General features: G+C 40.3%; 1 protein-coding gene across 1 annotated transcript; it reads left to right on the top strand.

Moving 5' to 3' along the window:
* Positions 1-414: 414 nt before the first annotated feature.
* Positions 415-20,432, top strand: LOC105916714 (zinc finger protein 865). The gene is made up of 4 exons (XM_021309915.2): positions 415-1,189; positions 3,696-4,271; positions 12,401-13,162; positions 17,746-20,432. The coding sequence occupies exons 1-4, from the start codon at positions 937-939 to the stop codon at positions 18,504-18,506; spliced, it is 2,352 nt and encodes a 783-aa protein (XP_021165590.2). The 5' UTR covers positions 415-936; the 3' UTR covers positions 18,507-20,432.
* The last annotated feature ends 3,582 nt before the right edge of the window (positions 20,433-24,014 follow it).

A 24,014-nucleotide genomic window follows, 5' to 3' on the forward strand; every position in this document is an offset into this window, starting at 1 on the left:
CTATAACAGGTGTGGATCAGTATTTTATATTAAATCAGAAGTATTTTTTGGAACAATTTTCCATTATAAATTCTGCACATATACGTGTGTGTGCGTGTGTGTGTGTGTGTATATGTGTGTATATATATATATATATATATATATATATATATGTGTGTATGTGTGTATGTATGTATATATATATATATATATATATATATATATATATATATATATATATATATATATATATATAAAATCTGTAATGCAAGGCATTCATTGTATGAATTGAATTACCATAATAAAATTAGTAAAACTTTTGAACAAAATTTTGTTAATGAAATTGGACAAAAAATAACGAAAGTATAAAATTGGTCTCATGAAACTCTTTATGGCAGATTTTTCATTTTCATATCTAGCTGAGCTGGTTTTAATAGAAAAGTGTCTTTTTAATCAGAAACATGTTTAGAAATATTTACTCTGTATTTTTTATAAGCTTTATTGTGGGAAATTACTTTTTATTCAATATCGAATCAGCACAAAGTGGGAGGGACGCTGTGCTCTGATTGGTTGTCGCGATTCGGGAGAGTTTCAGGGATTGGTCGCTAAGGTGACGGCGTTTTTTACGTTTTTGTAGCGTCACACGACGCGTACTACTGTGCGCCTTTCTTCTGCGTTTTACGGTACCTTTTTTTTGTCATCACTTCCGTAAAACGGGGGCTTGCGTTGTTTATGTGTTCTTATGGCACCAATTAACTGTTGCTAGCTAAAAATCTGGCTTGACGGGAACCCCAAACGGAGCAAATGGAAAAAGATGCGAGCTGTGAGCGCGCAGCGGGCCTAACGCCGGTCTGTGGCCGCCTGCAGGAGACCTGAAAGCCGGGCGGATCCTCCTCTCTCCTGGGTTTTTTAAAGTTTAGCCTCATTTTTCGGGGACTGGCTGGGATTACGTTCATCATGTTGAACGGCGTGGCTCTGCGCTCCCAGATCGCCTCCGTGATCAACGCCCTGGCCAAAGCGGCCGTGGCAGAGATCTCCAAAGTTGTGGAGGACGGGATGGTGGTGCTGCGGCTGGAGATGTGTCAGCGGGAGGATGAGATCGAGAGGCTGAAGAGCAGCATGGAGGTCCTGCATGGAGAGCTGAGGGCGGCGCGGCAGGCGGAGACCCAGCGGCCGGAGATCCAGCGGCCGGAGCACCGCGCTGCAGACGGTGAGCTGGACGGGATAGAAAAAGAAAAAGCTCTTTACATGTTAGCTGTGGACAGATCTGCTACAAAAGTTAAATTCAACCCAGTTCAGTTTTATTTATGTAGCGCAAATTCATGAAACATGTCATTTCAAGGCACTTTCCAAAGTCAAATGAAATCATATCAGACAGATTGGTCAAATAATTTCCTCTCTAAGGAAACCCAGCAGGTTGCATCAAGTCTCTCCAAGCAGCATTCACTCCTCCTGAAAGAGCGTAGAGCCACAGTGGACAGTCGTCTGCATTGTTGATGGCTTTGCAGCAATCCCTCATACTGAGCATGCATGAGGCGACAGTGGAGAGGAAAACTCCCCTTTAACAGGAAGGAAAAACCTCCACAGAACCAGAACCAGGCTCAGTGTGAACGCTCATCTGCCTCGACCAAAAGTCAGCGCTAACACTTTAAGAAGCTTTAATACCATTTTTTAAATAAGCTACAACCTGGTCGAAACAAACAATTCACCCTTTTATTTACATTTGTGGCTCTAGGTGTTCTCGTTTTAGTGTGAGTGGGTTTTATGCTGGGATCTAATTAGAGGGCAACACAAAGTAGTGAAACATTTTGAGGTGGAAAGAAAATGACACATTTTACAGTCTTCTTGCAGCTTTTTTTTTAAGTTTGCACAGCTATAGAACGAACATTTTACACAATATTCTGTTCAAAACAGATCAGCTCAGTCAGATTAGATGGAAAGTATCTGTGAAAAGCAGTTTTGAAGTCCTGCCCTGGACTTTGACTAGGCCATTCTAACACAGGACAATGCTTGATATAAACCATTCGATTTCACCTCTGGCTGTAGGGTTCGGGTTGTTGTCTTATTTCAAGGAGAAACTCCAGCCCATCTAACGTTTTTTTTTTTTTTTTTTTTTTTTTTTGCTGCCCTTTAAGATTTTTTTTTTAATTATTTGACCACTTTTTGATAATGGCCAGACTTTTGGGAGGACCAGCATATAGTTGTCCTGTCAGAAAACAGATTCTTCCATGTGCGCTGTGGACTTCTGCAGCTTTCAATTCAATTATATATTATTTATATAGCGCCAATTCACAACACATGTCATCTCAAGGCACTTTCCAAAGTCAAATTCAATCAGATTATACAGATTGGTCAAATATTTTCCTATCTAAGGAAACCCAGCAGGTTGCATCAAGTCTCTCCAAGCAGCATTCACTCCTCCTGAAAGAGCGTAGAGCCACAGGGAGAGTCGTCAGCATTGTTGATGGCTTTGCAGCAATCCCTCATACTGAGCATGCATGAAACGACAGTGGAGAGGAAAACTCCCCTTTAACAGGGAGGAGAACCTCCAGCAGAACCAGAACCAGGCTCAGTGTGAACGCTCATCTGCCTCGACCCACTGGGGGTTAGAGAAGACAGAGCAGAGACACAGAAAGCACAGAAGCTCACATTGACCCAGGAGTACTTTCTATGTCATATGGTAATTGTGGATGATCTGCCTCCCCTGGGTAATGTCACAGCTAACAGAACGCCAGACCAGGTGTACCTTCTAAGAAGAAGAAATGACAGGGAACAAAAAGTTAAAAGTTAAAATAACAACAAACAATGCAAATTGGAGAACAGTAGGAGAACTCAGCAGAGTAAGACTAATAGACCCTGATGTCCTCTAACAATTATCATTGTTTTACATTGTTTACATTTCAATAGTTTACATAAATTGCTGCTGCATCTGGATACCGCGAATAGCACTGTCTATTTCCCCTGCATTGTTTACATTGTTACATTGTTTACATTTCAATTGTTTACATAAATTGCTGCTGCCTTATCCTTATCCTGAAAATTAGTGCAATTTACTGTGATTTTTCAAGCTGTATGCAAACGAAATTTCGTTCTGTACGCACTTTGTGCATACAAAATGACAAATAAAGCTATCTATGTCTATGTCTCCAGTAGTCTAAGCCTATAGCAGCATAACTATAGAGATAGCTCAGGGTAACATGAGCCACTCTAACTATAAGCTTTGTCAAAAAGGAAAGTTTTAACATTAGTCTTAAAAGTAGACGGGGTGTCTGCCTCACCGACCAAAACTGGGAGTTGGTTCCACAGGAGAGGAGCCTGATAGCTAAAGGATCTGCCTCCCATTCTACTTTTAGAGACTCTAAGAACCACCAGCAGATCTGCAGTCTACTGGTGGTTCCTGGTGCTAACTTCAGAGTTATACACTACCCTTTGTTGGTCAATCACTAAATCTCAATAGTTTGTGGTTTTGTGTGGAAACGTTAAAGGAGTATGAATATGGGGCATGGCTCTGTGTTAGTAAAGTGTCGATATACCTATAGTTATAGAGTTCTGTTATGCATTGGTTATAAATCGCTGGAAGTAGTTTCTAATGCCCAGAGTGTACGTATTGATAGAGATGAAATGTATAAATCAGTGTTAGTTTTGTAAGCCAAAACCAGAAAGTTTTTAGGCTTCCTGAAAACTGTTTTAAATAAAGACCCCCGTCTTTTCCACAGAAAGGCAGAGGGGTGTTGGAGGTGAGAAGATCTTGGTTGCAAACGTTCCTTCTGTTGAGCAACCCAGCGAGCCACCTGTGCCCGAAGTGCAAGTGAAATGCGAACCTGTGGAGGAGGGAAGCGAGGACGCCAGAGGACGGCTGGAGAGGCCGGTGGAAGGCTCTCTGTACGGAGGTGGGCAGTGGAGATCAGGGCCACCGAAGGAGGCCGGAGGCGGCAGCTCTGAATACTTAACTTTGGGTCAGAACTCCTTGTCGTGTCTCTCCGAGCCACCGTTGGACGCCGGGCTCGTTCTGTCCTGCAGCGGCTCCGCCGGATTCCCGCAGAGCCAGTTCAGCCGTGGGCTTGTGGGCTACAACCAGTACAGGAACACGGTGCGGAGGCGGACCGCGAAGAGGCTGATGTTCAAGAAGGGCTTCATCTGTCCGTACTGCGGCAAGTACTTCGAGCGAGCCGGCCACCTCGAGAGACACAAGAGGATTCACACCGGCGAGAAACCGTACCGCTGTGAGATCTGTGGACGGCGCTTCAATCAGAACTGCAGCCTTAAGGAGCACATGAAGATTCACAGGAGAGGCAAGTATGGCTGAATGCTCTGGACTGAAGCTGAATGCGTAGAAATGAGCACAACCAAGTTCTACAAAGAGCTGTTTTACCCAAGAGTTTGGTCCTTTTACAGCTTTGATTTTCTATAAAACTTGTCCCACTGCTGAGTCTAAATTTGTTAGTCACAAAATCGCTAAAAAACAATTTTTTCCACAGAGGGCCAACTGAGAGCCATGTCATAAGATCATTTAAAACCTCTCTTCCAATACGGCTGCACAATACTAGAACAGGTTGTGATTACCTCACACTTCTCTTTGTCTTATCTTGAGCCTTAGCATCTCAGTCTCTAAAATCTGCATCAGGGTTTTGGGATAAAAGGCAGTGAAAGGCCGTCCGAAGGTACAAATGCATTATTTGCATGGACAGAGTTAATGCATGGCACTTGAAATATTTTTGCCTACCAAATATTGCATTCAAGCACTCATTTGCATTTGAGATATTGTGGTGATGATGTCTGTGATGGTTGATACATTGCGCTACTCCATGTTCCTGCAGGTGTTTGATCCTCGCTCTGTTGTATCGCAGTGCAGAGAGACGTAGATCACAAGATTTGTTCTCATTTTCTCTGAAAGCAAAGCGCATTATTCACGTTTGGGAGCTTGGCAATGCTCCTTAAAAGGCTGAGGAGCGTTTCTATAAATGTGAGGGGCCTCACCAGGATGGTCTTTATGTTCCTCTGCTTCTCTGGATGCATTCACGCAGCGGAGTACTGCGTAGTGCAGCTCGGAGACGGCTGTTTGTCAAGCTAATAACAGCTAGCGTTAGCATATGTTGCTCAGGAGCTTCATAGCTGCTCTTATTAGGGCTGGACGATGTAGAAAATAAATATATCGATAATCATTTTGATCAGTATTAATAATTATGAAAAACTTTAAGACATATATTTTAAGTGCAGTCCTGGCCATTTCATGTTGTTGCTTAATGACCTAGTTTTTAATAAGGAACTTGATTAAATCTCAACCCTTTATTCAACCAACTTTTGAATAAAGTTGGTTGAATAAAGTTTTGAACTGCAAGTTTAAAAAAAAAAACATGCTCTCTAAACTCTTTAAATGGGGCGGGGCGTCCTGGGTCTGCATTTGTTTTTGGTTGGGAGTATTTAGTGACTGTGGTATTAACCTAGATGATAGGCTAGAATGCAAAATGAAGGAAATCTGTTTCTCTATTGAACTTTTTATCGACCCTTTTTTTTCCTATCACATCACACGTCCATCGATCGACGTATATTGTTATTGAATTATCGTCCGGCCCTAGTGCTGATGCATGTTCAAGAGCTTTGCAGACCTTTTTATGTTGCTCATCCGTGTCGTACTGAGCATTAATTACACTCATTTTCAACGGTCCAATTTCATCACAATGTTTTTTTAAATATTCAGCGTAACGCCAAACCTTCAATGTAGCTGTTAACAGAAGCCACTCCATGTGTGGAGAAACCAGCTGGTGTCTGAAATCCTCAGATCTTAAACCGCACAGCTGGAAAGTCAAAAACCTGGCCTGTCAGTGAACGCACCATAACCACGTCGTATCGGGTGGTGGTAACAGTGACGCTCTTCGGTGTGGAAGTTGTCACTGAGCAAAGGACAGGATTCTTGCCAGTGCATTTCAGAGTAACAGGCTGTTACACTGACAGATGTCAAAACTACACTGAAATTAGACCATTTCGCTCATGAGTGTAATGGTCAGTGCGACCTGGATGTTTGAGAGCAGCATAGAAAGGTCAGTAAAGCTCTTGAACGTGCATCTGCAGTCATAAACCTCCCGGACAACATAAGCTAACGCTAGCTGTTATTAGCTTGATGAACAGCCAAGAAGGGATGTCAGCTGTTGGTTCAAACTGCCATAAAGGATGTCTAGACTTTGGTGGTTGTGGTCTTTTTCCCTCCTTTGTTATTTTGCACACCTGCAGTTGTGGTTTCGTTGTGGAGTTGGTGAAGGAGCTAAAGGAGCTGTAAGCTTAGCTGACTTCATCAGGTACAAGGAAGGTGGATCATCTGACAACACAGTTGCTCCGTGTTATCTGCTGTATGACAACCTCTGTCTGTTATTGAACGCGCCAGTTTTGGAAATGTTGGTAGCCTTTTGGAAATCTCATGGTAACAGGAAAGAGTTAGCTACTTACGGTTGCCAATGCTAACCATGCTAATCGCTATCCTAAAATGCTGAGGACTGTTTATCGTTCGTAACATGAATAACAAGATTTGTCTCGTTATCTAGAAATATCTTGGTATCTCCAGTTCATTTTGCTGTTTGGTTTTATGCTGAAGATAAATCAAAGCAAAACATGTGTCGTGTGCAATTTTATAGGGACCAGCTTGTAATTCTTAATGTTAAATAGTTTTTAAAAACCGAGCAGTAAATTGTGTCTATAGGTCTAGCGGGAACCAATGATTGTGAGTGCAGCGACATATCTGACCTGCTTTTACTTTGTATTTGGTGATATTTTAAGAATAAGTACAGGCAGATAGAATTTTATGCAATTTAAAAACACTTTATTTCCCTAAATAAAATAATAAAATAAAAGTCAGTGAGCTTATGGTATTGCAATTTTCTTAAGAGTTTCTTAAGCGATAGCTGTTGTCTTTCTGTCTGCTTTAGGCAAGGCAAGTTTATTTATATAGGACTTTTCAGTAAAAACATGAGTCTAAGTGCTGTAAATTGAAAAAAAAAAACAACAACTTCTGAGCAAGTGCAGTTTTTGGCACTGGTTCTAGATTGGTGTATATAAAAAAAAATCAGCCCAAAGAAATTTCAGAATGTTGTTGTTCCCCCTCACCAAACAGGTTCCAGTATTCATACAGAGCCAGAACTTCCTTAGCACCTGTTCTTTCTTTTTTAGCGGCCAAAAAAACCTGTTTTACAGTTGGACAAATATCCATGCACACACATCCTCATTTAAAATACTTACTGAGGACCTTGCCTTGACTTACATCAGTTTTCAACCCTTTCTATGCCCTAACCCTAAACTTTACCAGTACATACCTCACCCTAACCTAAACCTAATTGACACCTTAGTCCTAAACCTAACCCCTGGGTTAAAAAATGTGAGGATCAAAAAAAGTCACAAATTCCTCACTTCGTTGCTAAAATACAAAAAAAAAAAAAAAAAATCTCACATAACTGCAAACACACACACACACACACACACACACACACACACACACACACACACACACACACACACACACACACACACTACAAAAGGCCGAGGTTTGCATAATGCACCAGCAAAAAACAAGAGAGCAAGGGAATGACACAAGAAATTGATGAAGGAAACATCAAAGGAATGTAGGCAGGACATAAGGAAGGAAGAACTATAAAAACCGAGGTAGGAGATAAATAAGTTTTTCCCTTTAAAGGCTCTCAGAGGGGAAAACTTGTCTCTGCATTTAACTCATCCAGTGTGCTGCCACACTGAGAGGCACAATCTGTGGTCAAGGTTCCTGCTCAGGGACCCAGAGTTTTGAACTGGCAACTTTTAGAAACTCTCCAAATGCCCGGCTAAGATATATAAGATGAGGAAAGTAGGCAATAATGAAGGACACGAGGAAGAAAGGACACGTGAGAGAGTGATGGGAGGATAGATAAGGATGAAATGAAGACAGGACATAAATAAATAAGGAAAGGAGGAAGGCCACAGGGAGGTAGGAGAGAAGGACACATGGTATGAATGGACACCAGATTGGTAGAAAGAACAAGGGAAGACATAGGATGAGAGTTTTTAAACTAGAATAGGGAACAAATTATCCAGACCTGGAAAGTAATGAAATCACAAACTTTTCCAAACCAAGTAGAAATGTTGAAAGCGTGAAGATGAACCTGACCTCACTGTCTCTCATCTTACGTACCTTACACCACTCCCAGATCTTCGCACACTTGCTGTTTTCCACTGTCTCCAAACACTGTGTAACACCCGTTTAGGTATTACACAGGCTCAACAACCTGATAAAGAAGGATAGTTCTGTTCTGGGGACTGTGGACACTCTGGAGATGATAAAGCAAAGAAGGATTCTTTATAAAACCAAGAAAATAATGACCATCCTCTTGATGAGACTGCCTTGGGAAAACAGAGTTTAGTCAGAGGCCTCTTCAAATTTGCTGCGATACAGACCGCTACAAGAGATCTTTCCTGTCAACAGCCGTCATTATCTACAATAACTCTTTGAAGAATTTGGACTATTAGTTACAACAACATTTAGTTTCCCTTTGGGATCAAATAAAGTATGTTTGAATTTGAATTGAGTTAAAGCTATAGTTGGTAATCCTGTTCAGAAACACTTTTTGTTATACTGGGTAAAATCCTCCTTCCATCCTGACAGTAGTCAATTCATTATGTATTCACAAAAAGGAGGTTAAAAAAATCAATCTATATGAGAGTTGTAGGCCTGTAAAATCTCGTTCCTTGTTAGTTTCTGCTTGCTGGCTGCGCATGCGCACTTGTAGTGTTTATGTGTCCGGTTAGCTTAGCAGTTAGCTTAGCGGTTAGCTTCGGTGTTAGCCTTTCATTGTAGCTCTGCTGCTCTCGTCATAAACTTTGAACACGGCTGAGAGTTGGAAGAAGCAAACCGCGTACAAGTTTATGAGAAGAAGAGGAAGCATTCAGAAGAAAGAAATAAGACCAGAGTGGATTTGCGCAGTTATTCAAAATGGTACTTATAGGGAAACTTCTGGAAAAATGGCCGACCCCAGCTTTAGCAGCATTTATGAATCCTCCTTTAAGCACATTTATAAACACGTTAAACTGTCATTTCTTATCCCGTCTGAACCTATGAAGACATCTGTTTGCAGAGTTAACGAGTCAAACATCCTAATATTGCTCCCCGCTCTGTGGTCCGCTGCAGAAGGCCAGGATCCACCAGTGGGAGGATAAAACACGGAGAGGCCTCCAAAGGGACGTCATGAGGTGGCTTTGTGTCGGCTCTGTGGCAGTGGAAACCCAAACCGGTTCCTTACAGGGTTTTTTCACCTAGAACCAGTTAGCACCAGCGCCTCTAACTCTGGAACCGCATTGATAGAAAAAAAATGATATGTTCCATCAGAGAAAGGCTGAAAGAGTTTGTGTAGCGGTTGGCTGTTGTTATTTTCAATTTCCTGTCCCTTAGATTTCCATTTAAACTGGCGTGTTGCACTGAGAGCACACCCGGGGAGTTTTCTCATCAAATACAAATGATAAAATAGAAAAAAAAGACGTTCCTTCTCCTGCTTCACTGGTTGACTTCAGCTGAGGCATCAGAGAGGATCAGAGACTTTGTGTGTGGCTGGTTCTCTGGACCTCTGCCAGCTCGCTGCTATCATATTAAACTGGGAAACGGAGACTTCCCTTTCAGTCTGAAGACGTGGTGGAGTTCTAACTTAGTTTGGTGTGTCGTTTCTGTCTAGGCTTGACCGGTTTAAATATTTCAGTTATTTGATAAGAAGTCTCATAACAAGCAGGAAAAATACTTTTCTCACAATTCAGTTCCTCTAACCTGTAGGAAGATGAATCTTTTAAAAACTCTTTGCTATTCCTGAGTCAAAAGTACAAACCTTTCCAGTTTGTTGCTATTCATGTGACCTTCATGTCTTTATTTTAGGATAGCATCAAAGCAGTATACTTTACAGAGTAAAAAAAAAAAAAAACTCCTCTAGTTTTCTTTCTAACTTCTTGTTGGAGTTACTCTCCATTTCTGACTTAAGTTTAGGAGTCGGGTGGCAACTTTATTAACTCCAAAACCATTTACAGGTCAGTAAATTATAAATAAAAAAGGACATGGCAGACTTTAGAGGTTAAAAACATTCAATTAAGCTTTTTTTTTCTGAACTGGCAGATCTGTTAAAGGGAATTAATTTGCAGCCCACATGGACAAGCATCATTCTCGCTCTGCTAAGTCTGTGTATTTCCAATCGAAGCAAACTGCTCTGAGCTTATTTTCAGTCTTTTAGTTCAAACCCCAGGTGCGCCGTTTCCCAGAGGGAATTGTGTTGTTTTTCCAAGGTGCAGCCTTAAACAAATATTGCCTCTATTCTTATCACGAGGAGGTGAGCATCTCCTGTAGGACTTGCCGTGTCGTATTTTTATCATTGGCTGTGGGATCAATGCATATTTGTATTGGATGACTTTAGCTTTTAACCTGTTATACATCTTTAACATTTTCCACATTGCTTTCTTCTCCTGCAGTTCACGAGTAAGAGGACTTCACAGTCAGAAGTCCTCTCAGCTATTTCCTCGTTTGTTTCTGTCCATTATGCAGAAATGCGACTGAATATTATTGTAATCAACAATCGTTCAAGATATCCAAACGTTGATTAAAAATATCCGCCGTAACAACGCCCTGTGACTAAAGGTGGTGTCATTAAACGCTTTGTTTTCTTAAGAGTAGCTTAAAACCCAAACTACAGGCTTATGTATAATTGGACACAATAAAGTGGTGTATTTCCATGTTTGCACATAATTAACATTCTCATGATCTGAAGAAATTTAGGATAGCAAACAAGTTTACCAAGAGTAATTTTTTTTCCGCTGCAAAAGAATCTCGGATTTCCAAATAGTTGAGCATCAGCTTTAAAATGCTGCAAAAAAACTTCCAGTTTCTTAGCTGTTTGTGTTCTGTGCAGTCAAACATGGGACATGTGGGTATCGCTGCTCCTTTATTAATTAACGTTGTCACTATTGTGGCTAAAAAAGTGTGAAAATCGTGCTGATATTGGAGAACAAGACCTTCTTCAGAAGAAGGTCCAGCAGAGACTGGACTTCCTGCGACAACTCGAGAAGTACAACCAGGAGCTACTGGTCACCTTCTAAACTGCCCTTATTCACTCTGTTTTATGCACATCCATCATGTGTGGTTTGGCTCCTCTGCAAAACAGGACAGGTCCAAATTATGAAGGACAGTTAGATCTGTAGAGAGGATCATCAGACCTGACCTTCCCTCCATCCAGGACTTGTACAGGTCTCAGTTCAGGAAAGGTGCATCTAACATCTCTGCAGACCCCACACATCCTGCACACAAACTGTCTTCTTGGGGTAATATTGGTGAAAACCAGCCGCTAGGTAGACCGTTTCTTCCCCCAGGCTGTCGATCTGATGAACATTAAGAGTCAGAGTTTTAAAATAGTTAGTTGTGGCTTGGATGTCATACAAAGGTTTTAAATCAAAGGATTTAATTTTATTTTTTTCGCTCTTTCCAGCCACAGACTTTACTGCGTTTTAGATAACAGACCTACGCAAATGTTAAGTGGAATGAAAATGAGCGTTTTTCGAAAATCTCTACCAATATAAATCTGGACAGAGTGGTTTTTGTTTGTATCTTTCAGCGTAGTTGCCCTCCTTTGAGATATTTCTCTACCACTTTTGCACAAAAGGTTTTTTTTTTTAAACATTTTAAATTGGTAGCCACACCTAAATCGGCTTGATGTTGAATTTTGGTCTGATGAGACCAGAGAATCTTCTCCGACACGTGTTTGGCTTGTGACACGCTGTGAACAGGATTTCATACATTCATTCAGCTGTTAGACTCCTGGTTCAGCAGCCGGTTACAGGAAGATGGGCAGAGAACCTTGATTTTAGTCGCTTTCTTCTTGCCCCATTTCTACAAAGGCCGGAAACGTGGAGTTTACGACTGACAATTGTCCCGTTGATAGATTCTCTGATCTGAGCTGTGGATCTCTGCAGCTCCTCCAGAGCTGCCTCTCTGATTAACGCTCCCCTTGCCCAGCCTGGTGGTTTAGGTGGGGTGTGTCTGGGGCGGCTTTTCTGTGCCCTCTCTGTTTTCTGAGGAGTTATATGGAAAAAAAAGTACTCTGTTCACTAATTTTGTGAGTTTTGAACGTAACTGGAGTCTCTTTCAGGGATCCCTCTGGTGCAGCGGGCTATGTCCACATCAGCTCCAAGGACTCAAATAAGAGTAGAGGGGGTTGAATATGAAAGGATGTTGCACGTTTCGGATTATTGTAGGTGAAAAAAAAATGAAAACCATGTATAGTTTTCCTTCAGTTTTATGTTTAAGTATTGAAGATGTCATGAATCCTCTTTATGCTTAAAAGATGTAATTTTTTGGTGGGTGTATAAACGGGATAATCAGTTTAAATGTTTTTATTAAAGGTTTATCTTCTTGCTGCTTCAGGTCTTCAGCCGAGAGCAGGCGAGGTCCAGATAGGCCAACAGCTCCCGATCCCACCGGTGAATCCGTGTGTGGAAAGGCGTCGCCCTGAGGAGGCCGGCCAAGTGAAGGCTGAAGATAACCAAGCAAAGACCGAGGAGGTGCTGCCGACTCCTGTCCAGGTGAAGTCTGAGCCGCTCGAGGAAAGTATAACGCAACCGCAGCATCACGTGAATCCCAATCAGACCACGAACAGAGCGGACAACGTGGGCGAAAGCGTCACACCAGGGGACCAGGGCGGCCAGCTGTGGGCCTCCAGGCTACAGAACAATCCAGGACTGAGCAGAACCGAAGCCGTCAACAGCTCGTCGTCGCAGAACACGTCTTCCTTCCCCGCCATCGCCCAGTTACTCCAGCCGCCGGAGGAAGCTTCGTACGGCAACTTCTCTGTCCGAGGAAAACTGTACGGGCAGCTGAAGAACAGCGGCGTCCCGCAGACCCCTTACGGCTCCTCTGGGACCATCATCATCTCCGGTAACCCGGGCTTCCACGGCGCGGCGGAGGCCTCCAACCACCACAGGCAGAGGAAAAACAGGTCGTTTCCGGTTTTGAAACCGAAGAAGTGTTTCGTTTGCACGTACTGCGGGAAGGTGTTTGAGCGAGCCGGACACCTGGAAAGACACCTGCGCATCCACACCGGGGAGAAGCCGTACGGCTGCCAAATCTGCGGAAGGTGCTTCAATCAGAAGAGCAGCCTGAAAGGGCACATGAAGACCCACAGGAACGGTAAGATTTAGCTCTTATTTCTTTGTGAAGGAACTCTTAATCAGGCCTGCTTTGTTCTTCTTAATAATCAGACTTTCTAATGTTTTCTTAACACCAGGAATACTTGTTTTTTCTAAGGTAGGAATGCTTCAGTCCAACGTGAATTATAGAGAATCCAGTTTAATCGAAATTCAGTTCAAATCGATCCAGTTTTATTTCAACACAATCCAGTCATCTTCCAATCCAACTCAAATTCAAACACAGGTAAACTCCTTTGAGCCTAAAATGTCTAACTAAACAGAAACCGCTGGGCCAGGAGTACTTTCTATGGATAAGAAAACAAAAAAACACACATAATGGCAGCAATAGCTCAGTCAGTGGCTTCAATCAGAAAAAAAGAACAAAAATGGAGAATAACTGGGTCAAGGTACTTTCCATGAGGGAAGTTAAACATGCAAACAAAAAACTACATCTGCCACCAACGACAATACACAATGTTGGTGGCAGATGTAGCTCTGTTAGTGACTTTCTCCAGTAAAGAGGCACAGAATTACTGAACCGGGCTTCTACAGAAAGAGAGAGAGAACAGTGTTAACGATCAACAATCACTGCGCTCAGTGACTTTGTTAAGAACAGAAGGACAGTTAAACCATGAAACACTGTGCAAAGGGGTACTTTCTATAACAAAAACAAACAAACGTAAAAGAGTACAAAAAGCTAAAGGCATCAATTGCTCCCTCTGTGGTTCCATCCAGCAAAGACAAGCAGCTGAACACAGAAACACTTCGTTAGGAGGAGTACTTTCTATAGACAATTAGAAAGCATTAGCTCCATCAGGGACTTTTTACAGGAAAGAGACAGCTGTTTACAAAATACTGAGCCAGGTACCTTATATCGGAGAAAAATAGACAAAACATAATTGATGGCAGCAATAATTGCCTAAATGGAGAGTAAGTAGCAGAAGGAGGGGGGGAATTCAATTATATTTTATTCATATAGCGCCAATTCACAACACATGTCCTCTCAAGGCACTTTCCAAAGTCAAATTCAATTAAATCATCCAGACAGATTGGTCAGAAAGTTTCCTCTCTAAGGAAACCCAGCAGGTTGCATCAAGTCTCTCCAAGCAGCATTCACTCCTCCTGAAAGAGCGTAGAGCCAGAGTGGACAGTCGTCTGCATTGTTGATGGCTTTGCAGCAATCCCTCATACTGAGCATGCATGAAGCGACAGTGGAGAGGAAAACTCCCCTTTAACAGGGAGGAGAACCTCCAGCAGAACCAGAACCAGGCTCAGCGTGAACGGTCATCAGCCTCGACCCACTGGGGCTTAGAGAAGACAGAGCAGAGACACAGAAAGCACAGAAGCTCACATTGAGCCAGGAATCCTTTCTATGTTATACGGTAATAGTGGATGATCTGTCTCCCCTGGATGATGTCACTGCTAACAGAATGCCAGACCAGGTGTACCTACTATGAAGAGAAAAAAGAGAGAACATTAACTTAAAAGTTGAAGTAACAAACAATACAAATTGGACAATAGTAGGAGAACTCAGCAGAGTGAGAAAAATAGACCCTGATGTCCTCCAGTAGCCTAAGCCTATAGCAGCATAACTATAGAGATAGCTCAGGGTAACATGAGCCACTCTGACTATAAGTTTTGTCAAAAAGGAAAGTGTAAATATTAGTCTTAAAAGTAGACGGGGTGTCTGCCTCACGGACCAAAACTGGGAGTTGGTTCCACAGGAGAGGAGCCTGATAGCTAAAGGATCTGCCTCCCATTCTACTTTTAGAGACTCTAGGAACCACCAGCAGAGAGCAAAGCATATTCACTATGCACATAGTCACTGCCAGACAAAAACCTTTAAAAAAAATATAGAAAATGGTTAAAAAGTCTTCTAAATATAAATTTACACTGGTTGGTTGACATCACATGTTGTTTTTGACACTTTTGATGGATGACAGATGATGGAGCTGAGTTTCGGCAGAACTCACACGGCAACATGTTGAAACAGCTGAAGGCTTTTCGCTGCTTCTTTTGGTCATAAAGGCGTTCAGCAGTCCAACCTAAGAAGTAATAAATGCATGGACTAGTTTCCCTGCAGCACTCTGGGGGGACTGATGGCTCTAATTTTGGCAATAGTGCACAGGTGGAAGAAGGATGTCCTAGAAACCTGTTTATATATGGGGGTTTAATGGACAAGTCCTGGTCAAAGATGATACCAAGGCTCATTACGTTATAACCTGAGGCCAAAAGAGAACAGCTGAAAAAGACCGGGGACAGCTGCCTCATCAGTTTGATACGGAGAAACCTGGAAACAACTAAAGTTTTCTGGGGGAAAAACTCAGTCTTGGACACTTGTCTCTCCCTAGAGGAGCTAAAAAAAAAGGATATTAAAATATGCTGCAATGAAGCCGCATGCATACGTTAACAAGTATAGCTGTTAGTGTAGCTAAATAAAGTTATTTTATGGATTACCGATAACAGTTAATGCTCTTTTAATTATTTACTGATTGATACATTTGTTGATAAAATGGTTAAGAACAATCTCTGTCATCATCCCAGCATCAGCGTGTGCAGTATTGATGTTGCTTGGGCAGTTTTACAAATTATTGTTATTCAAATCAAGAGGCACGATACGGTAGTAGCAGGAATATTATTGCTCTAAATGCTGAGGATCACCTGTATGAGGTAAGATCACTTTCAAAATAAACTTGTGCATAAACGCAGAGTTGTGTGCATATTAGTCAGAAGTTGTGCATAACAAACATTTGTAAACTCATAATAATTGAAATCTCATGCAAAAGATACAACATACAGTTTAAATAGTTACAACTTCAATATTTAATAAATACAAATTTCAAGTTTAAATTAGTGTTTTACTCTTCATGAACACCAAAAGCAGCGACTGCTTGAGAATACGGATTTTTTTCTTTGAGAATACGAATTCACAACAGTGGTCTGACGTCACGGTTTTCAAGGCTGGTTAATCGAGCACAGAGTGCGAAGATAGGCCCCTGGTTGCAGGACCAGGGGTCTGCAACCTTTACAGTCTAGAGAGCTATTTTGCCTACAGTCCACTTCAATTAAACTCGTTCAGAGCCACAAATGTTGCCCGGCCTTTTGAAAAAAGACAAGTTCTAATTTTTGATAAAGATCTACTGTAGGAAATCTGTTGTCATCGTTAAAGAAACACCTTTTTATGTCTATTTTGAGGTTTAAAAAAAGAGGATTGACAGTATGTTGATATTTGTGGATAATAGTATAAAAAAAATCATAGTTTTCAACATTATGAAAAAGTATTGATTTAAAATTAAACATTACTGGCACTTTTAGCATCATTCTGTTGTGAAAATTAAAATCAATTATTTCAAGAAAAAAACCTGCTAAAACCTGCATTTACTGTCATTACTACATTAAAATGCCATAATAAAAAATACAATTTGTAACCAAAGTTATTAAGAGCCACTGTGGAAGGTCCAAAGAGCCTCAGGTTGCACAGCCCTGCTCTAGCTGGATGCTGGTAACTAATCAGGTGACCTCTAAGCCTGTTGTTGACCTTGGATTTTATTTAGGGTCATGTTTACTGAATTTAATACAGCAATAGCACAACTTTCTCTCATCACGTGGCTTTAGCATACATCCAGATTTTCTGGCAATAGTGCACAGGTGGAAGAAGGTACAGAGCACACAACTAATAGTTTTTCCCTCATCAGTCTCCCACCTGAGCTGTGTGCCCCTGCAGCTCCTCCAGATTAGTTACTATGGACCTTTTTGCTGCTTCTCTGGTTAATGCTGTCCTGTCTGCTGCATGACTCTGTCTTCATTATGTTTTTTGCTTAATAGCTGTCTCTAACTAACCTCTTAGGCCTTCAGAGACCAGCTGGATTTATACTGCCACTGAATAACACCTAGACCAGAGGCCTGCAACCTTTACTGTCTAAAGAGCCATTTTTCCTACAGTCCACGTGAATTAAACTCGTTCAGAGCCACAAATGTTGCCTGACCTTTTGAAAAAAGAGAAGTTCTAATTTTTGATAAAGATCTACTGTAAGAAATATGTTGTCATCATTAAACAAAACACCCTTTAATGTCTATTTTGAGGTTTAAAAAAAAGAGCATGGATGGGATGTTGATATTTGTGGATAATGATGTAAAAAAAAATCATAGTTTCCAACATAATGAAAAGATTAAATATTACTGGCACTTTTAGCATCATTCTGTTGTGAAAATTAAAATAAATTATTTCAAGAAAGAAAAACCCTGCATTTAGTATCATTACTTCATTAAAATACCATCATAAAAATACAATTTGTAGCCAAAGTTATTAAAAGCCACTGTGGAGCTGTAGGTTGCAGATCCCTGCTCTAGCTGGATGCAGGTAACTTATTTAGGCGACCTCTGAGCCTGTTGTTGACCTTCGATTTTATTTAGGGTTATGTTTACTGAATTTAATACAGCATTAGCACGACTTTCTCTCATCACGTGGTCCTAGCATACATCCAGATTTTTTCCCAAGCATCATTCTCTATATAAAAGCACACAGTTGTTTTGCTTTCAACCAGAACACGATTCTATTAAAGTTGTCTTTCTCTTGTCATAAAGGGATGACGACAGACATGCTAGAGGCCCATCACCTGATGTTCTCTGTGCCCGACAATCAGCTGATGGAGAACTACGTGGAGACCAGTAACGGACCGCCGGCCGCAGAGGAGGGCCAGTCTCCCGGCCCCGCCTTCTCTCACGCCGTTAAAGAGGAACCCGCCCCGGCGAACCTGGAGCCCAACGGGGACACTTTCCTCGGCGTGTCCCAGGCGGACGCTGACGACAGAGCAGGCGCAGCAGACAAGCGTTTGCTGTGGACGTCCGCAGTGGAGGAAAGCTTCGACGGCCCCGACCAATCCGTCTGTGTGCTTTTACAGGACGTGAAGTACCACGTCGGCTCGGCGGCCGCGGGAGGCAGCGAGCAGCAGGGATTCGCCTCGCCGCTAAATGATCTGGCCTTTATAGACAACAAAGCACAGGAGGATCAGTATTCAACGGCGGCGCTGCAGCACAGGACCTCAGATCTAAGCCACGAGTTGGCTGCGAGGGATTTCTGCCCGGAGAGGGACGGCGTGAGCCAGGACGGCGTCTACGAGTTTACGCTGAGGGCTTCGGACCGCTACGAGGACGCCTGCGGCGGAGACCCCGCCAGGCAGAACTACATCTGCTCCAGCTGCGGGCAAAGCTTCGATAGTTTCCATATTTTCCAGGAGCACCAGTGTGACAAAGTCCCCGAGCAGCCGTTCAGCTGTGAGATGTGCGGGAAGACGTTTAACCAGCTGAGCATCCTGAAACTGCACCTTAAGCTACATGCAAGATAAACCCGTCGGCTTTCTGAGCAACACACCTTCTCTGCCGCCCGCCGTGTCTGGCTGACAAAAACAAGACTGTTTTCTCCTGGGACTGAAATAAAAACACAAAGAACTAAAGATAATGACAGATTTCAGCTCCATTTTTGACACTTGAACCTTTTTCTTTTTTGTACTGTAAAGACTAATCAGAGAAAACACTAATAATGGTTATTATCTTCTGTTTACTGAAATTATTTCTGTTGTTTGTTGGTTTGTAACATTAAGAAAAGAAAAATCTCTCCTGAAACTCAGAATGTTGTTGAAACAAACTAAAATTTAAAGGTGCATAGCCACGTTATTTGACTCTTTTTATTTATACATCAGTAGCTCACTCTGGTTACCTACAAAGCTTTTATGAACGATTATCACGTCCCAGCTGGCGTATTAGTCGTTGTTTGACCGTTTTACACTTTGTTTTTGCTCAATTTGTCCTTTGAGTTTATTTATAATAACAACGGATGTACAGTGCTGTGGATATGCAGGAAGCAGCTAACGGCTATTAGCATCTCCCAGCGAACTGTGGAAACAATGAAAAAAGGTCCAAGATCCAGTGAAGATATAAACGCAAAAATAAATGATTTCAAGAGGGAAAAGACTTGAATGTCTCTGGAAATACAGTCTGAACGATGGTGTTCACTGAAGCTAAACCTGCCGAGGCTCAGATGTGACCGCAGAGTTGACTGACATAAATAAACGTCCTTATCAATACTGTGATAATAGTAATAATAATGCGCTTCTTAGCCTCTACAGTCTTAAGTACAAACAAGATTATAAATAGATCAATCGATTCATTGTTCTTACCATAATGCTGTGTCCCTGTTTATGAACGGGAATTTTCTTTCTCCTTGATGCTCTGATATGAGGCTCGTAAAGTTGCTGAAAATCAGTGTATGTAATTGATAACAATAATTAATAATTCAATCTCGCTGAGCTGCTGCTTTGCAGAGGGTCAGGCTCGGGCCGGCATTATTTAGCAGTGATTTATTAGTCGGCATCTGGCTTTCTGGTAGTTCTGCGGTACTGCCTGTAGATGGCGCCACATCTGTTTATATCTGCTCATCGCGCCTGTTGCTGGAGTTCAATTTAGGCTGAAAAATAACGATCAAAACACTTTCATGATAGACGCTTGGTATATACTGTATAACCTTATTTTGTCATGATCAACTGGATTTTGGTCTTTTTGGTACAGGCATATAATGTGGCAATGCACCTTTAAAGTCAAATAACTTTTTTTAGGCTAAAATAAGCAATGCCTATTTCTGAAATAATAACTTAAGAGGACATAAACACATAATCTCATTAATATGAGCCCACTGGGGAGTTGTGACAAAAAGAATGAACGGCTTTTCAACTTCAGACTTTTACAAACGAGGACATAATAAATAAGAAATAGTCCTCCCCCAATTATTTAACCTTAAGTTTAAAACACACACACAAACATTTGTGAAATTAAGAGGAAACAAAAAAGCTGTGTTGAAAACAAAGTGCACCCTTGTGGATCATGAGGACTCAGGACAAAAAGTTGCACCCAAGCGTTGCTCATCAAATAATCATTTAATTACCTGGTGGTCTTCAATAAATGTGCCCTATTTAAAAAAAAAGCAGGAGTGTTGTCAGGTTTCTGCTCTGCGTTAACACAACGCTGAGGCAGGAAGCAGGGAGCGCTCCCTGAAGACGGCTTCTTCTCGTCCCAGAAAGACATGGGTCGACTTTGGACCAAGGAGACCAAAGAAGAGATGTAGCTTAGCCCAGACCAGATCACCATCAGGACAATGATCCTAAACAGAGCAGCAGATAAAATGGCTGGAAAGAGAAAAAAGTCAAAGTCCAGAACTCAGTGGGAGCTGAGCCGCACAGAAGAACGGCTCAGATGTCCTCAGAAATTACGCGCTGCTGCTAAAAAAATGTAAAACTACAGGGGTGCACTTAGTTTTCCCACTCAGCTTTTTTTTTGGCTTTGTCTTTGTTTAATAAATATTAACAGTACAGAATGTGTGTTTTTGTTCGCTTGATGTTATATTTAAGGGATTTTATTACCTGTAATGGACCAGATGATTTTTTTTCTCTCTTTCATGTCCTGATAATTTAAAACCTTAGACGTGAAGGAAGGGTGTACTTTAATTTCCTCACGACTTCACAAGTCATCCTGACTAAAATCAGTGTAATTAGTGTTAAAACACAGTCCGGTCCATTTCAAAGGCATAAAATTATTTCTGATTAAATTAAGTATTTACATGATTAACCATTAAGAAGAACATTAGTTATTCCAGTTACGTTCCACTGAACATGTACCAAGGTTGCTAAATTTGTTCTATGGAAACAACATGTGGTAAAACTGTAGTATTAGAAAAGTGAGATTATGTTTTAGGGCTTTAATAAATGTGAAAATGAGGACAAAATGCTGTTTTTGGCTTTAGGAAAAACTATTTTTATTTTTTATTTTTTTTACATTTGCCTTGAACCCAGCATTTTATTAACATGTTGCAGACTTAAAGGGATAATTTGAGCTTTATGCTCAGTAGATGACTCTCTTGGCATCTTTACATTGAAGAAACTGGAGGCTTTCCAGTTAATCAGAGCTGAGACAAGACCAAATGTACCCAGTTAGATATTTACTGCTCATATCCTCTCAAGATAACCCCCAGTTTTAAAAAAACATCTACATGCCATTAAGTTATTTTTGATTTGTTGTGGGTTAGCGGGACCAACACATTGCCACCGACTCACAAGGTGCAAAATATTATGTAATTACTAATGAATTGCTGTCCAATTTGTAGTTGAGGTTCTTAAAATGAATTATGCATAAGTAATTATTGAATATTAATTAATTAATTTGTTTAAAAAAACACAACTACAGCTTAAACTTGCCTTTCATCCTGTTTGTATAATTTTTATTCTGTTCTGGCTGAATGAAGATTAAGTTTTAGTTAGAAATTTATATCTACTCATCGACATAAATGTCTTTTTTTTGTAGCTTTTATTGAATTGTTTATGATTTGGGAGTGTGGGACGATAATGCAACGTACAACTTTAATGATTTAGAATCAGTTGCACAAGTCTGAATTTATTATGATTGTCCTGTAAGCTACACACACTGCAAAAACGGATCTAAAAATAAGTAAAATGTTCTTAAAATTTGTGTTTTTGTAATAGATTTGAGCAGGTAAATAATATTATCTGCCAATGGAATGAGTATTTTGACCCCTAAAATAAGATAATTAGAAATCCTGTACTTGAAATAAGATGATGGAGATGAGTTGTTCCTATTTTAAGTGCAAAAGTCTTATTCCATTGGCAGATCATCTTATTTACCTGCTCAAATCAAGGACATATACACTCATTTTAAGAAAATATTACCTTTTTTTAGTTCTGTTTTTGCAGTGCATGAACAAATTGATGCTTACAGACTCCATTATACACACCAAACCCCCAATTTTACTTGGATAAATGTTCCTTAGCTTGTTGCATCTCGACCACATCCATTCTGCGCGGGTAAAGTTACACGCCTTTGTTTATTTCAGGCCAGATTTTTAACCCTTCTTATCTAAAATGTCTATTCTTTTTTTTTTTTCTTCTTTTTTTTTGTCTATTGAATGTGGTTGCTTTCTCAGCAAGTCGCCAACTTTCACGCCTAGTCCATACATTTTCAGTGGCTTGAGGTTCGGCGCCGTTCATTAAAAGCGCTTCATGTTAGCCTCCATTGTTGCTCCTTAATATATCAACAGTGGACTTTGGGATCACTGTCCAAGTTTAACCATTTAGATGTTGATTTGAGATGAAGTTTATAAATTTGAAGGTAGTCTTCGTACCGCATTGTCCCGTTCACTTTATGCAACACTACCCAGTACCACGATTATTGGGTTTATTATTGGGTTTTTGACATTTATTAAAATATTAACAGGTGGTATGTATAAACATATTTGTACTCTGTGTGGATCCACCAGCGAGTTAAAGGTTGTATTATAGGTTGTATTATGAGTCAAACCTGGAAAATGTAACGATATAAACGGGCCAAAATATGATATACAGTCAAATTGAAAAAATTAGGATATGCATTTCTAAGAGGCTTGTTTGTCAGATTAAAATTACCTTTTGAAAAAGAAAACTTTAAGAAGGTATTAAACATACTTTTCATTAAGCCCCCGTTTCTGCAAGAATTTTTTTTTTATTGGTCTGATGCAATTATTTTAAATGCTGTGTTATCGCAACAGATATAAAGGCTTTAAAAGATTATCAGTCTGTGTTAATCTATATAATGTGTTTCCCTTAGTGAATTGAGTTACTGAAAAAAATTAATTTATCAATAATATTCTGATTTATTGAACATGGCTGTACATGTTGATGAGAATATGTGAGACTAGATCTTTAAACCAGTGTCCATATGTTTGTGGGACTGACTGTGTAAGATAGGATTAAATAAGAGATGTCTGGGTTATTAAACGTGTTCCAGTAACATGTGGCTGCAATGTTCTCTGCCTTCACAGCAGCCTTTAAGAATGTGGTAATTATGTTTGGAAATCATTATCCCAGTTTGGGAAAGCAGCTCCTTTTTTTGTCCTTTCCCTGACCAAAGTTTGACAAGATCTTAAGAGTGTTTGCTAACAAAAACCAACAGATGACACATTTTATCTTACTCTTGATGAATTTAAATCTTACTATTTTCCCTGACCTTTATTTTCCAGGGTTGTGTTTTTTTATGTTTCGCACCAGTTGACATTTAAAATTGTAATTTCAGGTGAAATATAGGTACAAACATTCTTTAAATGGGAACTGATTCCATCTTCTGCCTCTTTAATATTATTTTTCTTTTTTTTAACACTGCCACTTTCCTATTATTTTGTATTTTATAGCCATCTGATCAATAACTGTTAATCTGACATGGAGTTGACCATGATAATCACTTGTGTTTGAGGATGAGTATACTTATGGTAATTTTATTGTCTTTTTTTTGGTATTTTTTAAATAAAGATGCAACGACCTATCGGGTTTGTGTGGTTTATTATTTATACTTTTATGCTAAGGATTTTTACTGATTTTCTGAATTCATGTCACTTTTTAAAATTATTAACATAGATACATTATTTATATACATTAAAGGGTATGGATGAATAAAATACTTACTAAATATAACAAATGTATTAATGCATAATAATAATAATAATAATAATAATAATAATAAAACAGCAGCCCAATAATAATTAATTAATAGTTACTTGAATAATAATAGCATAAGCCAAATTAAAGGTTACAACATAGGGCTGGACGATATATTGATAAAATAGAAATCATGTTGATCAACATCGATAATTATGAACAAATTCAAAACATATATTTTAAGTTCAGCCCTGACTATCTTATGCTGTTGCTTAGCGACCTATTTTTAGCTACAGAACGCAGAAACACTGAATTTAAACTCAGCCTTTATTCAACCAACTTTTTACCAAAACTGCAAGTTTTTAAAAAAGAAAAAAGAACGCA

Source organism: Fundulus heteroclitus, chromosome 6, assembly GCF_011125445.2.
Source record: "Fundulus heteroclitus isolate FHET01 chromosome 6, MU-UCD_Fhet_4.1, whole genome shotgun sequence".
Classification (NCBI taxonomy): Eukaryota; Metazoa; Chordata; class Actinopteri; order Cyprinodontiformes; family Fundulidae; genus Fundulus; species Fundulus heteroclitus.